The sequence below is a fragment of the Panthera leo genome, chromosome D2 (genome assembly GCF_018350215.1).
Source record: "Panthera leo isolate Ple1 chromosome D2, P.leo_Ple1_pat1.1, whole genome shotgun sequence".
Taxonomy (NCBI): domain Eukaryota; kingdom Metazoa; phylum Chordata; class Mammalia; order Carnivora; family Felidae; genus Panthera; species Panthera leo.
This window is the reverse complement of record NC_056689.1, coordinates 29,074,163-29,089,434: the sequence shown is the minus strand read 5'-3', so window position 1 is coordinate 29,089,434 and position 15,272 is coordinate 29,074,163. Positions and strand designations below refer to the sequence as shown.

The 15,272-nt window shown below is 36.8% G+C and overlaps 1 protein-coding gene across 1 annotated transcript in view; it reads left to right on the top strand.

Annotated features, from left to right (window-relative positions):
* The window catches only part of DNA2 (DNA replication helicase/nuclease 2), a 56,603-nt gene that overhangs the window by 13,588 nt on the left and 27,743 nt on the right, over positions 1–15,272 (top strand). Inside the window, exons 6-9 of the mRNA XM_042908902.1 lie at positions 6,044–6,263; positions 11,607–11,724; positions 12,276–12,441; positions 14,730–14,924. Coding sequence (XP_042764836.1) covers positions 6,044–6,263; positions 11,607–11,724; positions 12,276–12,441; positions 14,730–14,924 — 699 coding nt within the window. The remainder of the gene's footprint in view (positions 1–6,043; positions 6,264–11,606; positions 11,725–12,275; positions 12,442–14,729; positions 14,925–15,272) is intronic.

Sequence of the window (15,272 nt, the reverse complement as noted above, 5' to 3'; positions counted from 1 at the left end):
GGACTATGTCATCTGTTGATTGTCCTGTGGATTTGTGCTTTATGTTTAAATCCTGCGTTTAACCATTTAATGCTGTTTGACATTGGGATTTTATTGTTTTCCCCCTTAAAGTAGCATTGATAATAGGTAATACTTTTTTTTTCTCTTTCATTATTTACTCATTCAACAAATATTTATTGAATGCTTAATATGTGCCAAGTAATGATGTTCTATGTGCTGGGATTATCGTATGAAAAAAAAGCAGCTGACTTCAAGGTGCTTCTAGACTACTGAACAAGTAAATAACAGGGGGCTGGATTGTGATAAATGCAGTGTGGAATAATGTGAGAAGGAAAGTGGAGTTGGTAGTGGTGGTGGTGGGACATGTTTCCACTGAATGGTTGTGAAAGGCCTCTGTAATAAGCTGGTGTTGAGGTGAAGCCTGAAGGAAATCAAGGAGGTAACCGTGCAGCTGTCTCCAGGAAGAACGTTCCAGGTAAAAGCCCTGGGTGATGCACACTTGCCAGGGTGGCCGGAGCAGAGTGAGACAGGAAGGAGCAGAAGTAGCTTTCCTGGGGCCTTGGAAGAAGCCATGTCAGGACTTTGGCTGCTGTTCTGATTAGATAAGAAGCCACTGGAGAGTTTGCACAGAGGGTTTTGATTTAACTTTTTTTTTTTTTTTAAATGAGCAACATTTTCTTTTTCTTTTTTTTTTTTGAATAGGCACGGCTTCCATTCATGTAAATATTCTTAACTTTTTCTTAATATTCTTAATTTTTTTTTTCAATATTCTTAGTATTTTATCTCAGGACATTTTGTGATCTGAATAACTTGTTTAAGACTTGTGCAACAGAAATCTTGGGAACCGTCAGTTCCTTTGATCAATTTGTTGTCTAAAGTTCCCTGGTTCAAAGGACAGCCGTGACTGGGTTGGCTTAGTTGGTTAAGTGTCTGACTTAGATTCACGTCATGATCTTGCATTTCTATGGATTCAAGCCCTGCATCAGGCACTGCTGACAGCTCTAAGCCTCGATCCTGCTTCAGATTCTGTGTCTCCTTCTCTCTCTGCCCCTCCCCCTCTTGCACTCTATCTCTCAAAAATAAACGTTAAAAAAAAATTTTTTTTTTTAATAAAGAAAAAAGGAGATACTGAGACCAGATGTGAATCCCAGTTTTGCCACAATTTAGCTGTGTGACTTAACCTCTGTACTAGTTTATGCATTGCTCAGATTTACTTTTAAAAGGCTCATTCTGGCTGCTTTTTTGGGACTATGATGTAGGATAAGGGCAGAGGTAGACCAATTTGGAGGCTCTTTCAAGAATCCAAGTAAGAGAAGCTGGTGGCTTAGACCACAGTGAGAGTTGTGGAAGTGATGAGAATCAGTTGGATTTTGGTCAGACTTGAGAGGTGGAACTGATAGATTTTGGATTGGATGTGGAGTAAAAGGGAAAGAATAGTCAGCAGTGATTCTAGGGGAGCAGGTGTGTTTAGAAGGGCATCAAGAGAGACTGGTAGAGGAGGATTTAGACACAGGGAGTTAGACAACCATACTGAGAGGTTGTTCTATGAAAGAACACACAGAAATGGAATGGTAGGCAGAGGCTCATGTGGGGTTAAGAGAGATTTGCTGTTGTTTTGAAGATGGGAAGTATGACATGTTCATATGCTGACAGGGAGAGTTCCACAGAGAAGGCAGAATTCATCCTGAGAGATGGGAGAGTTCAGTTATGTCTTGAGTATGGAGAAGGAATGAGGGTACACTAGTGGAAGGGTTGACTATGAGAACACTTATTTCCTGGCATTGAAATCTCAGAAGTGGACTATTTCATCAAAGATATTAAGAAATTTTATAACCTTTTACATATTGCTAGAATTCTCTGAGAATTTTGTAATCATTTTAGAAGGTTGCTAGTAATGTTTAATGTCCTGTGTCTGGGGTGCCTGGGTGGCTCAGTCGGTTAAGTGTCAGACTCTTGATTTTGGCTCAGGTTTTGATCTCACAGTTGAGATCCAGCCCCAAGTCAGGCAGCGCAGAAGTTTCTTGGGATTCTCTCTTCCTGTCTGTCTCTCTGCTCTTCCCCCTGCATTGGGCTCTGTGCTGATAGCATGGAGCCTGCTTGGGATTCTCTCCCTCCCTTTCTCTGCCCCCTCCCTTGCTCACCCTCTTTCTTTGTCTCTCAAAAATAAATAAATAAGCTTTAAAAAAATGATAATTTAAGAAATCCTATATCTGCCAGCAGGATTTTAATTATTTTTATTTATTTTATTATTATTATTTACAGTTCGGTGACTCTCAGTATATTTGTAGAGTTGTGCACCATTACCACAATCAGTTTGCCAGGATTTAGATTTTTATATTATTTTATTTATTATTTTTTTGATTTTTGAAATATATATTTATTTATAAATTAAACTTTAAAAATAAACTAAATTTAATTTAATTTTTTTTAGAGAGAGAGAACACTTGAGCACGGAGGGGGGCAGAAGGAATGAGAAAATCTTAAGCAGACTCCAGGGCTCAATCCCACGACCCTGGGATGATGACCTGAGCTGAAATCAAGAGTAGGATGCTTAACTGACTGAGCCACCTAGGTGCCCCCTTGTAGTGTTTTGTTTTTTTTCAATGTTTATTTATTTTTGAGAAAGAGAGTGCATGCAAGCTGGACAGCAGCAGAGAGAAGGGGACAGAGGATCCAAAGTGGGCTCTGTGCTGACAGCAGCGAGACTGATGTGAGACTCGAACTTGTGAACCGTGAGATCATGACCTGAGCCAAAGTCCAACACCCAGGTGTCCCCCACCCAATCCCCAGCCTCTCCTTGTAGTGTTTTTTATAAATTTATAAATGCTTCATTCTTTGTTATTTCTTTGGAGCAGATTGCCTGTGTCTAGGATAGGGCATGGATCTTGGTACTTTAGTCTTCATTGTGATAAACAACTAAGTGTTTATTAAGTAGTCATTCTTTTCTTGATTCCTTGCATTGTTTTGTAGTATTTCTGTCATTCTGGTCTCTATTGATTTTCTGTAATAATTACAAGCTGAATTTTTGATTTCTCTTGTTCCTAATTGTTTCTTTATCCTTATTTACCCTCCCTCACTACACACCTTTCTTTTCCTTTCTTGTTTATTTTGGAGTCCTTTAAATTTGCTTGAAAGTTAAAATTGTAGTGAATATCCATTTTCATGGTTGTTTCAGATATTAGCTTTTCTTTTACTCTTTAATTGTTTTAGCATTTTGTCTCCATCTTTTTTCTTTTGGTTAAAACTTACTGTTTTTGCAGTCATAAGCTGCATTTTCTCATAGACTCATGGACTTAACCTATTCAGCAAACATGTATTCCGTATGCTGTGTCTGTGCTCAGGATTATGCTAGGTACTAGTGTTACAGGGAGACTAACTCTCTCCAAAACTCTGTTGCTGGTAGTTGAAAACATAGGAGTGGAGGGCATTGCTCAAAGAAAACATGCAGGGCAACAGAAGAGGCACAGAACTCTGGGAGGTAAGGGTGTGCTATGTAAGGACAGAGGGGGAGATGAGTAGACTCCATCAAAGGAGGCTGAGGGATTAGGATGGATCAACAAGGGATTTGGTAGGCTGGAAGAAGTATATCAGGAAGCTGGGGAAAGGGTGGGATTCAGAGTTGTCTTTGACTTGAAATGTAGTGTGACTTGTTTAGGTTTTATATGAAAAACAGTGATGGAGTTGAGTCTATAGTAGGAATCAAGATTCCCAGCTCAGTGTTCTCATCTCTGTGTTTTGGTATAAGATTTTTCTTTGTCTCAGTTATTTCTAATGGAATCTTATATGTCTGTGAAGAAGGCGCTCCTCTGTATTTTAGCTTGTGCCCTTTTCCCAGCAGTTTATAGCCAGTCTTTAAAAAAACAAAACAAAACAAAACCAACGACAACAAAAAATTTAGTATATAGCACAGAGAATGAGTCCTTTATTTATTTATTTTTTAATTTTTTAATGTTTATTTTGAGAAAAAGAGAGAGAGAGAGACTGTGTGAGCGGGGGAGGAGCAGAGAGAGAAAGAGACACAGAATCTGAATCAGGCTTCAGGCTCTGAGCTATCAGCACAGAACCCGATGCAGGGCCCAAACTCACAAGCCGTGAGATCATGACCTGTGCCAAAGTCAGATGCTTAACCGACTAAGTCACCCAGGCATCCCAAGAATGAGACCTTTAAAAGCCTTTTAAAGAGACAACTTTCTCATCAATTGGTGGTAAATGTATATTTTCTTCATTTTCATGATACTCTATTCTCCATCAGGTCCTTCTTGAAGGAGTTTTATAGCATTATGTTGATTAAAATCATAGTAGTTGAATTCAAATACTGTCATTTATTCCACAGATTTAGGTGTAAAATCACATTACTCTTTCTTCTAGGGGAATGAATTTTATTAGCAACATTAACAGTTTCATTACCTATCTTCTATTAAGTATATATGTAACATTTTGTGAATAATAAAGTTTGTGTTATTTCACAGCATATTTGAATATATAACACGATCAGATAACATTTGGATAGAGAAAACAATAATATTTAAGAAATTTCAGATAAGTTGTAGCTTTCTTGAATTTCATACATATCTGGAGATTATATTTGAAGCATCCTGAAACAGCTAAAAAAGTTACTGAAGGTGGCAATTTTTCTCTTAAAAAATATTCTCATTTGTTAAGAAATAGCTGCTGATATAAATAAATAACATAAAATTAGTAAACCAGAGTCAACTAAATCATGTATTCTGATGGTTATAATAAATCTCAATTTTTATATGTCATAAAATACTTAAAAAAATTTTTTTTTTTTTTTGAGAGAGAGTGAGCCTGTGAACCAGGAAGGGGCAGAGAGAGAGGGAGAGAGAGAATGCCAAGCAGGCTCTGCACCATCATTGCAGAGCCACATGTGGGGCCCAAACCCACGAACCGTGAGATCATGACGCAAGCCGAAATTAAGACTGCTTAACTGATTGAGTCACCCAGGTGCCCTTAAACTACATTTTATTACTAGAAAAATTTTCCTTTTCATGTAAGATTTCCATTAGATTTAATATCTTATTTGGCTTTGAGTCTGAAATAAGATTAATAAAAGTTAGTGCTTATCTGAGTTTTCTCCTGAAGAATAACTTACTGCTCTGAAAATAAATCTTAGATCTAAGAAAAGTATAAGAGGCTTGGAAAGTTATTTTCATCCCCTAATTCCTTTGATGTTTATAGATTTTTTTTTCCTGCTTCCTGTGCTCTTGGCTTTTTTAACAGTTAAGATATTAAACTCAGAACCTCTTGTAATACAAACAACAATGCTTAGTACTTAGTTTTAAATATTGATAGTGACAGAGATGGATTCATTTAATGATTAAGTAAAGAAAACAATGAGGAAATGTAGGAGCACATGAGGTCCTTTTGAAGATAGTTGTGGGGAGTATAGCGGTGAAGTGTTGGATAATCAAGACACACACTGCATAGGTGATGGGGAAAGGTAGCTCATACACAGTTTAATATGGTGTTAATGAACAACACACCTTTGCTACCCTGGGTGCAACCATATTCAAGCCATTTTATATTAATCAGTGTAATAATTGTATACCAGAATATTCAGATTGGTATTGTGGCTTCCATAGTCTAAATAGACTTCTGTAGTAATCTAGGACTGGGGAATTTAAAGGCCCAAGTTAGGAAGATTGTAGTAGAAATGAACTGAAAAGGATAGATGATAAACATTAAGAAAATTTACATTAGTTAGAGGCTATAGGATAGCAGTTCTCAAACTTGAGCATGCATCAGGATCACTTGCAGAGTTTGTGAAACAAATTGCTCGGCTTCATCTAGAGAGTTTCTGATTGAGTAGGTCTGGAGTGGAGCCTGAGAATTTGCTTTTATAACAAGTTCCCAGGTGATGCTGATGCTGCCAGTCTAGGAGCCACACTTTGAGAATCACTGCTATAAAGGTATGTGGATGGTTTCCCATCCCCACATTCTCTGTTGTAAAATGAAGTTAATGCCAGCATATGAGAAACGAGCTAAGTGTCCTAATTAAGTATTTTTGTGTTTTGTTTTTTAGGCCAAGTGATGGTAGTAACAATAATTCAACATGTAATATTGAAGTCATAAATTCATTGGATATTGAAGAAAGCATTTGGTCCCCTAGGTTTGGATTGAAAGGCAAAATAGATGTCACAGTTGGTGTGAAAATACATCGAGGATATAAAACGAAATATAAGATAATGCCTTTGGAACTTAAAACTGGCAAAGAATTAAATTCTGTTGAACATCGTAGTCAGGTGGGTATAAGTCTTAATAAGAAAATTGGGAGTTTCTGGGTGGGTCAGTTGGTTAAGTGTCTGATTCTTGATTTTGGCTCAAGTCATCTCATGGTTTGTAGATCAAGTCGTGTGTCGTGCTTGAGATTCTCTCTACCCCTTCTCCACTTGCACTCTCTCTCAAAATAAATACACATTTAAAAAATACATATATTTGGGGCGCCTGGGTGGCTCAGTCGGTTAAGCGTCTGACTTTAGCTTAAGTCATGATCTCATGGTTTGTGGGTGCTAGTCCCATGTGGGCCCTGTGTTGACAGTTCAGAGCCTCGAGCCTGCTTCGGATTCTGTGTCTCCCTCTCTCCCTGCCTCTTCCCCGCTCATACTCTGTCTCCCTCTCTTTCTCGCTCTCAAAAATAAATAAAACATTAAAACAATAAAAAAAAAATAGGTCTGAAAAAATGTAGGTCTGCTTACATATTTTGGTTCAATTTGTATAATTGTTATTTAAGTTTCATATAGTACTTTTTTTTTTTTTTTTTTTAAATAATCTCTACACCCAACATGGGGCTCAAACTCATGACTCCTAACTCAAGAGTCATATGCTCTTCTAACTGAGCCAGCCAGGAGCCCCTCAGTCCTTTTCAATTTGGGACGTACCCAGAGTACTCAATTTGTTTATAAATGTATACATAGCTATAGCAGAAAGTTTTCCCCAGCAAAGAAATATGATAGCTGAATTTGTAGGCCAGTGTTGCCAAGTTTATGCTGCCAAACTATGAAACAGATACTCCTAAAAAAATAATTCTTTGGTCATAAAAGTTGCAGAAACCAAGTATATTTGAAGATGTAATGATGCATGTTAGCGTATTAAAGTTTCTGAGAAATCTTAAAGTAATATGGATTTGTATTAGGTATGTATAAACCCAACAGTCTTTTATTGTCTTTCAAAACGATCTGGAATTTATATTATTTATAATGACTTAAAGCAATTAACATGAAATTTTATTTTGTTTTCTAATTATTTTCTTTTTAAAAATTTTTTTATTTTTCATTTAATTTATTTTAAATTTACATTCAAGTTAGTTGTCATATAGTACAACAGTGATTTCAGTATATTCCTTAATGCCCCTTACCTATTTAGCCCATCCCCCCCTCCCAATTTTCTCATTATTTTCATTCCCTCTGCCCATCTCCACATTGGCAGTCTGTGGCATATTCTAAACAGTTGTTTTTTTTTTAAACTTATTTATTTATTTTGAGAGAGAGAGAGAGCGCACATGTGGAGGAGGAGCAGAGAGAGAGACAAGGGGAGAGAGAATCCCAGGCAGGCTCCATACTATCAGTGCAGAGCCCAATGTGGGGCTTGAACCCACCAACTGCAAGATGATGCCCCGAGCCAAAATCAAGAGTTGGACGCTTAACCGACTGAGCCCAGATGCCCCAAATATTTTTTTAAGTTTATTTATGTTCTAGACAGTTTTATACCAACAAAGGTAAAACTAAAAGATAGTACTATTATTGTATTTTTATGGTATAATATATATTATGGGAATAAATAATATAACAACATAGCATTTGTAATATAACTTAAATTTCCTTTTGCCCTTGGAATTTTACATGATATTTCAGCAGATTTTTTTTTTTTTTTTTAGTTTCAACAGATTTTACATAAAGTACTGTTCGGATTCAAAATACTTAATCAGTGATTAAAGGGACTTTTTCTCATTAAATCTGTCTCACCATTCTTAATTGTATACCCATCACCAAATGTTCCCATGCAAGCTTTTCCATTTGGGAATTGGTGTTTCACCCCTTATTGGGTTTTACAGATATTGGAGGTAGAGGAAAAAATAGATTTCTGCTATTAGAAGACTTGAACTTTTCACTTTGGCAATACAGGAATGGCTAAAATAATGAATTAAAGATTAAATTAATTAAAGATTAAAGCTCTCTTGAGGAAGGAAAATCATGCCAAGATATAAGAAAAACTGTTTTTGAAGTCAAAGATTTGAAAAAAAGTGTTCTATGTACATGTGACCGAAAATTTTACTTTTTTTTTAATGACAAGTTTGATTGAAATCACTTTTGATTGCTAAAAGGAAGAGAAATATAAAAGCATTTTAGCATCTAAAGTTGTCAAGATTCAAAGACATTCTAAGGTTGCCATTCTGACTTTACCTTCAAGAATATTATTGTATACAAAGAATATTAATTATAATTAATTTTAGTCAGTTGAAACTTTTATCTTTGCAAGAAGAGAAGCTACAAGAAGAATTTTAAGAATAAAATAGTATTTCTTGTATTAAAACATGAGGAAAATGATGAGAGCAAGGCTCAAACAAAAATATTGGAATTTATATTGCATATTCACTATTCAAGAATGAAGGAGGGGCGCCTGGGTGGCTCAGTGGGTTGAGAATCTGACTCTTAATTTCCACTCAGGTCATGACCCCAGGGTCGTGGGATTGAGCCCCAGGTTGGGCTCTGGGCAGAAGATGGAGCCTGCTTATGATTCTCTCTCCCTCTGCCACTTTCCCCTAGTCATGCGTGTGCGTTCTCTCTCTCTCTCCCTCTCTCTCTCTCTAAAATTAACAACAACAAAAAGTAAAAAAGAGACATTGAAGAAATTATAGTAAACCATTGAGTTATATAGGTATTGGGGATGAGGAAAGACATATGTATCCCCTCTTAGAAGATCTGACTGTTTCACTTTGGTAATGCAGAAAAAGCTCATGTTATAGACTAACTTAATTTAAGGAAAGTCTTTATAAATGGATAATGTTACCAAAACTCATGTCTTTTTTCTTTTTTTTTTTTTCTGTTTGTTTATTTATTGAGAGCAGGAGAGAGCACGTGGGGAAGGGGCAGAGAGAGAGGGAAAGAGAATCCCAAGAAGGCTTCACACTCAGCACGGAGCCCCATGTGGGGTCGATCTCATGGACCATGAGATCATGACCTGAGCAGAAATCAAGAGTCAGATGCTCAAACAACTGAGCTCCCCAGGCCCCCCTAAATTTTGTTATTTTTGTCTTTTTTTTTTTTTTAAGTTTATTTATTTGAGAGAGAGAAAGAGCAGGGAAGGGGCAGAGAGAGAAGGAGGGAGAGAATCCCACACAGGCTTTGTGCTGACAGTGCAGAGTCTGATGTGAGACTCAAACCCATGAATCATGAGATCATGGCCTGAGCCAGTCAGATGCTTAACCAACTTAGCCACCCAGGAGCCCCAATTTTTTATTTTTTTAAAGTAAGCTCTCAGCATGGGGTTTGAATTCCCAACCTTGACATGAAGAGTCACATGCGCTGCTGACTGAGCCAGCCAAGCACCCCTAAAACACATTTAAAAAAAAAAATGTTTGTAATGTTTATTTATTTTTGAGAGAGAGATGGAGACAGAGCATGAATGGGGGCGGGGGGGGGGGGGGGCAGGCAGAAGAGAGAGAAGACATAGAATCCAAAGCAGGCTCCAGGCTCTGAGCTGTCAGCACAGAGCCTGATGCAGGGCTCAAACTCACAAACCATGAGATCATGACCTGAGCCAAAGTCAGATGCCTAACTGACTGAGCCACCCAGGCACCCAAAACACATTTTTTAAAGGAAAAATATTATATGGAGCTATATATCTAAACCAGCTTATAAAAAGAAAAAACCTGGGGCGCCTGGGTGGCGCAGTCGGTTAAGCGTCCGACTTCAGCCAGGTCACGATCTCGCGGTCCGTGGGTTCGAGCCCCGCGTCGGGCTCTGGGCTGATGGCTCGGAGCCTGGAGCCTGTTTCCGATTCTGTGTCTCCCTCGCTCTCTCTGCCCCTCCCCCGTTCATGCTCTGTCTCTCTCTGTCCCAAAAATAAATAAAAAACGTTGAAAAAAAAAATTAAAAAAAAAAAAAAAAAAAAAAAAGAAAAAACCTGTTTAACTTGTGGTACAGTTGAATTATAATAATACTGTAAAATTTCAACCCAATTTCCTTTTGTTACAATATAAGAAAATGTCATTTCAGATACTTTTCCCTTCTAATAAGTTCCAGCATCAGAGTTCTTTATATTCCTTCCTTCTGCCTCAGTTCCTTTGGAGGGAAAAATAGCACAGAAGGAAACAATTTCAGATGACTCCCTTGGTCTACAGCCCCAAGGCTCTACCCTGTCACTTATGGATTCATTTTAATTTAAAAAAGTTTTTCAAAAGTTTTATTTGGTACCTATGCTGTATCAGGGAACACGAACACGAGTAGTATGTTTGTAAAACTGCCTCCCAAAACATGCTTCATAGGCTCAAATATTGAAGCAACAGCCCTTCATCAGGATATTATGTAAGGGCATCTTGATTTGGGATCAAGCACCACATCAGGTTCTGTGTTGACAGCCAGGAGCCTGCTTGGGATTCTCTCTCTCTCTCTCTCTCTCTCTCTCTCTCTCTCTCTCTGTCTCTCTGCCCCTCCCCAGCTTTTGTGTGCATGCTCTCTCTCTCAAAATAAATAAAATTTAAAATATATATTTTATTTTTAAGTAATCTTTACATGCAATGGGGGGCTCCAACTCAAGCCCGAGATCAAGAGTCTTATGCTCTACTATCTGAGCCAGCCAGGTGCCCCATTATATTTTAAATATAGCTTAGAAAACAAGAATGTAATTATAATTTGACCTATGTAGGCATGTTAATTACAATGACTGGTGTTGGTATTTTAGAATGATTTAAAGACAAATCATTCAACATTTTCATCTTGGAAATCTCTTGGAAAACAAGCTAACTTGTTAGTAGGGTGTCTGTGACTGAATGATTTGCCATTACTGCTAAGGTGTTTTCATGAACTGTAAACCAGCTGTTTCTAACTTGTCTTAGATGGTTTCCCAGGAGAGCACCACATAAATTTAACACAGTTAATAATGACTCATGCTCTGCAAAAAGCAGTGAACGCTGTAGAGTTAGTCTCACTTAGTTGTCCCAGTAACTATGACATAAGTAATACGCATTTTTGTGTTTAGTTCACTTATTTTATTTATTTTATTTAGTTCACTTATTTTAAACAGGGAAAATAGTGTCTAAAGTCTGTTAACTTCAGAATGTGAAATATAGTTTGCTTAATTTCCCTCTTTAATTTATTGGAAATCTAAATATTTACTAAGAAAAATTCTATGTATCTCTTTTTGGTGTAAAACTGAGAAGTATAAACAGTGGTCATGTTGTGGAAATTAAATATTTGTCATTGAATTATCCTGTTACCTCTACTAATTTGCCTTGTATTGTTTTCAAAATGGAAATAATTTCATTGACCTTTTGATTTTAAAATTACAATATGTGTTGATTGCTAAACATGCATGGAAATATGAGAGCTCAAGTTTTATTTGACAAAATGTACAATGTTTTTTCACAGCTTGTTCTGTACACACTGCTAAGTCAAGAGAGGAGAGCTGATCCAGAGGCCGGCCTGCTCCTTTACCTCAAGACTGGCCACATGTACCCTGTGCCCGCCAAACATCTTGATAAAAGAGGTTGAGCTGTTCTCTCTCAATTTACTTCCCTGGGTTTTGTTTGTTTGTTTTTTTCCTTTAACCTTTGGCAATCTGTGTATATACCTGGCAGTATCCACTATATTTGCTAGGCCTAATACAGGTTGTAATGTGTAGTTGTGGATTGATTGATTCACTGATTGATTGATTGTGGTATATTTTTAAAAGAATTTGAACAATATACTGTATAGATGAAAACATTAACCTTTTAAAGTTTTATTCAAAAATTTATTTTAAGCTTCCTGTCTTATATTTGAGACATTCTAGATAGCTGTATTCATCCTTAAAATTTAATTATAAATACCAACTTCACAATATTTACTGTTTATGAGATATATGGTTGTTTAAAAGAACTTATCAAGTGAGCAAAAGTTGAAGGAAATATATGCCAATTTGTTAACAGTGGTTATTCTAGTGTCATGGGAAATACGAATGTTGTTTATTTTATGTTTTTAAATCTGAAAGCTTTATGTGAGAAGGATATGTAATAAGCTTTACTTAATTCTTAAACTACCCCTCTTTTTCCCCCATAGAATTATTAAGGCTAAGAAACCAGATGGCATTCTCTTTGTCTAACCGTATTAGCAAATCTTCTGTTGGAAAGGAGAAGACAAACCTTGCTCCTTTGCCACAAATAATTGAGGAAGAGCAAACTTGTAAATACTGTTCACATGTTGGCAACTGTGCTCTTTATAGCAGGTAAAAACATTGCCTTCCAAAAGTATTCGTTCCAGTTAAGTATTTACTCAACTTAAAAGGATTTAACTTTGTTGTATGGTCTGGCATTGATGATTTCATTTTAGTTATTTTTCTTTGTGGGTAGTATTCCTAAAATGAAGAGAGTAGGGGGAATAAAAGCACAGTTCATATTTTGTAAGCAGCCTTTTTCCTTGGGGAATAATAGAATGCATTCTAAGCTTTTTCCAAAAGTGGTTACTTATTTTTGCTGCAAATAGTTTCTGGGGAAATGAAATAATTTTAGGACTTAATGGAATCTGGTTAAGGGACGTCTGGCTGGCTCAACTGGTGGAGCATGCGAATTGATCTCGAAGTTGTAAGTTTGAACCCCGTGTAGAGATTACTTAAAAATAAAAAATCTTTGGAGCACCTGGGTGGCTCAGTTGGTTGGGCATCTGACTCTTGATTTCATCTCAGGTCATGATCTCATTGTTTGTGGAGTTGAGCCCTACATCGGGCTTTGCACTGACAGTGGAGCCTCCTTGGGATTCTCTTTCTCCCTCTCTCTCTGCCCCTCCCCTACTGATGTCCTCTCTCTTTCTCTCTCTCTCTCTTTCTCAAATAAACATTAAAAAAATAATAATTTATATTTAAAAAATTAAAAAAAATTTTTAATGTTTATTTATTTTTGAGAGAGAGAGAGTGCAAGCAGTGGAGGGGGGGAGAGAGAGGGAGACACAGCATTTGAAGCAGGCTCCAGGTTCTGAGCTGTCAGCACAGAGCCCAACGCAGGGCTCAAACTCACGAACCGTGAGATCATGACCTGAGCTGAAGTCAGACGCTCAACCGACTGAGCCACCCAGGTACCCCAAAATAAAAAATCTTAAAAAGAGAAAAAGGGAATTAGTATAGGAATTCTAAGTAACTTTTCTTAAATGATATTTAAGAAATCTTCCAGTTCTTAGTTGCTATTTTAATTTCATGCCTTGTCTAGTTAAAAACAGGGAAATTGTTTCTTTTGGTATGATTCAACAGACTTGTTTTGTTTATAGATGTCTATTTTTCTTTTCTTTTTTTAAGATTTTTTTTTTTTTAGGTGATCTCTATACCCAGCATGGGGCTCTAACTTCCAGTCTTGAGATAAAGAGTTGCATGCTTTACTGACTAAGCTAGCCAGGTGCCTATATGTGTATTTTTCTATGTATGGGGAGTTTATTAGGTGTCTTATGGACCTTCGTAGGCCAGTGGAAATCTTGAAAGACACAAAAAAGTAGTTAGATGTAAATACAGAGTAGGAAACAATATCAAAGCAAGACCAAAGTTCTTTTGTTTAAGTCCAAAGTTCTAATTCAGTCTATTCACATAAAGGACTTTTTTAAAAAATGTTTATTTATTTTTGAGAGAGACACAGAGCGTGACCAGGGGAGGGCCAGAGAGAGGGAGACACAGAATCCAAAGCAGGCTCTTGGCTCTGAGCTGTCAGCACAGAACTGTTTGCAGGGCTCGAACCCACGAACCATGAGATCATGACCTAAGCCGAAGTTGGACACAACCGAGCCACCCAAGTGCTCCCACATAAAGCACTTTTATTTATTTACTTTTTAATTTTTTTAATGTTTATTATTATTATTATTTTTGAGAGGGAGAGACGGAGTGTGAGCGGGGGAGGGGCAGAGAGAGGGAAACACAGATCAGAGGTAGGCTCCAGGCTGCCCACGAACCTTGAGATCATGACCTGAGCTGAAGTCAGACACTTAACCAGCTGAGCCACCCAGGTCCCCATAAAGGACTTTTAAAAGTATTTTATCAAATAAATGATCTCTTAAAGGCAGAAGAAATCTTATTTTATTCTTTATGTTTTGTATGCCTCTATAACATTTATTTCTATATAATAATCCCAAAATTGGTATTAAGCAGAATTTATATTCCATACAATTCTCTATATTTTTATGTTGACATTCTTATGATACAGAGCCGGATGTACAATATTGTGATTTTGAGAAATGCAATTGTATAAAAAGCCAAGATTTGCTACATACAGGAATGAAAACTAGAGTATCCCAAACTTAAGTTAGGGTGATAGTCCTTAAAAGCAAAATAATGCAGTACTGGGTTTCTTATGCATTTTGTTTTATAAAAAGCCATTTTGCTTATAACATGTTGAAATGACTTTTAACGAAAATTAGGAGCTTTGGTTATAAGCTATGGTGATCATCATATACATGTGCTTATTTTAGAAATAGCCTCATTTTTATAGCTAGCCAGTCTAATATTTTATATACATCTCTGACTTGGAGCTATATCTTTAGAGCAGTTGAACAACAGATGGATGACAGTTCAGTCCCGATTGGCATGCTGCCCAAAATAAAAGAAGAAACCCAACATCTGAAGCTTTCACACTTGGAGTATTTCAGCCTTTGGTGTCTAATGTTAACCCTGGAGTCACAATCAAAGGATAATAAAAAGAATCACCAACATATATGGTTAATACCTGCTTCAGAAATGTGAGTGGTCCATTTAATACAGTAAAACGTCAGTAACTTATATTAGCTAACGGGATGACATTTGGAAAAATGTCAGGATATGTAATAACATTTCAGAGATGTGCAGTTTCATATATTCATGCCAACTCTAGATGGCTATGAAGGAATTATTTCTAAGTAGAGCACAATTGTTACTTTTAGTAGGTTAAATATGACTTGAGAAATCTTATTTTAATAATTATTGGTAAGTCCTTGTTTATCGTTGAAAACAGCATTAAGTTTAATATATCATTAGGTGAATTTTAGCATCCTAGTAGAGTACAAGTTAATGAAGTTTCACTTAGTATTTTATAAAGTTTATATATTTAG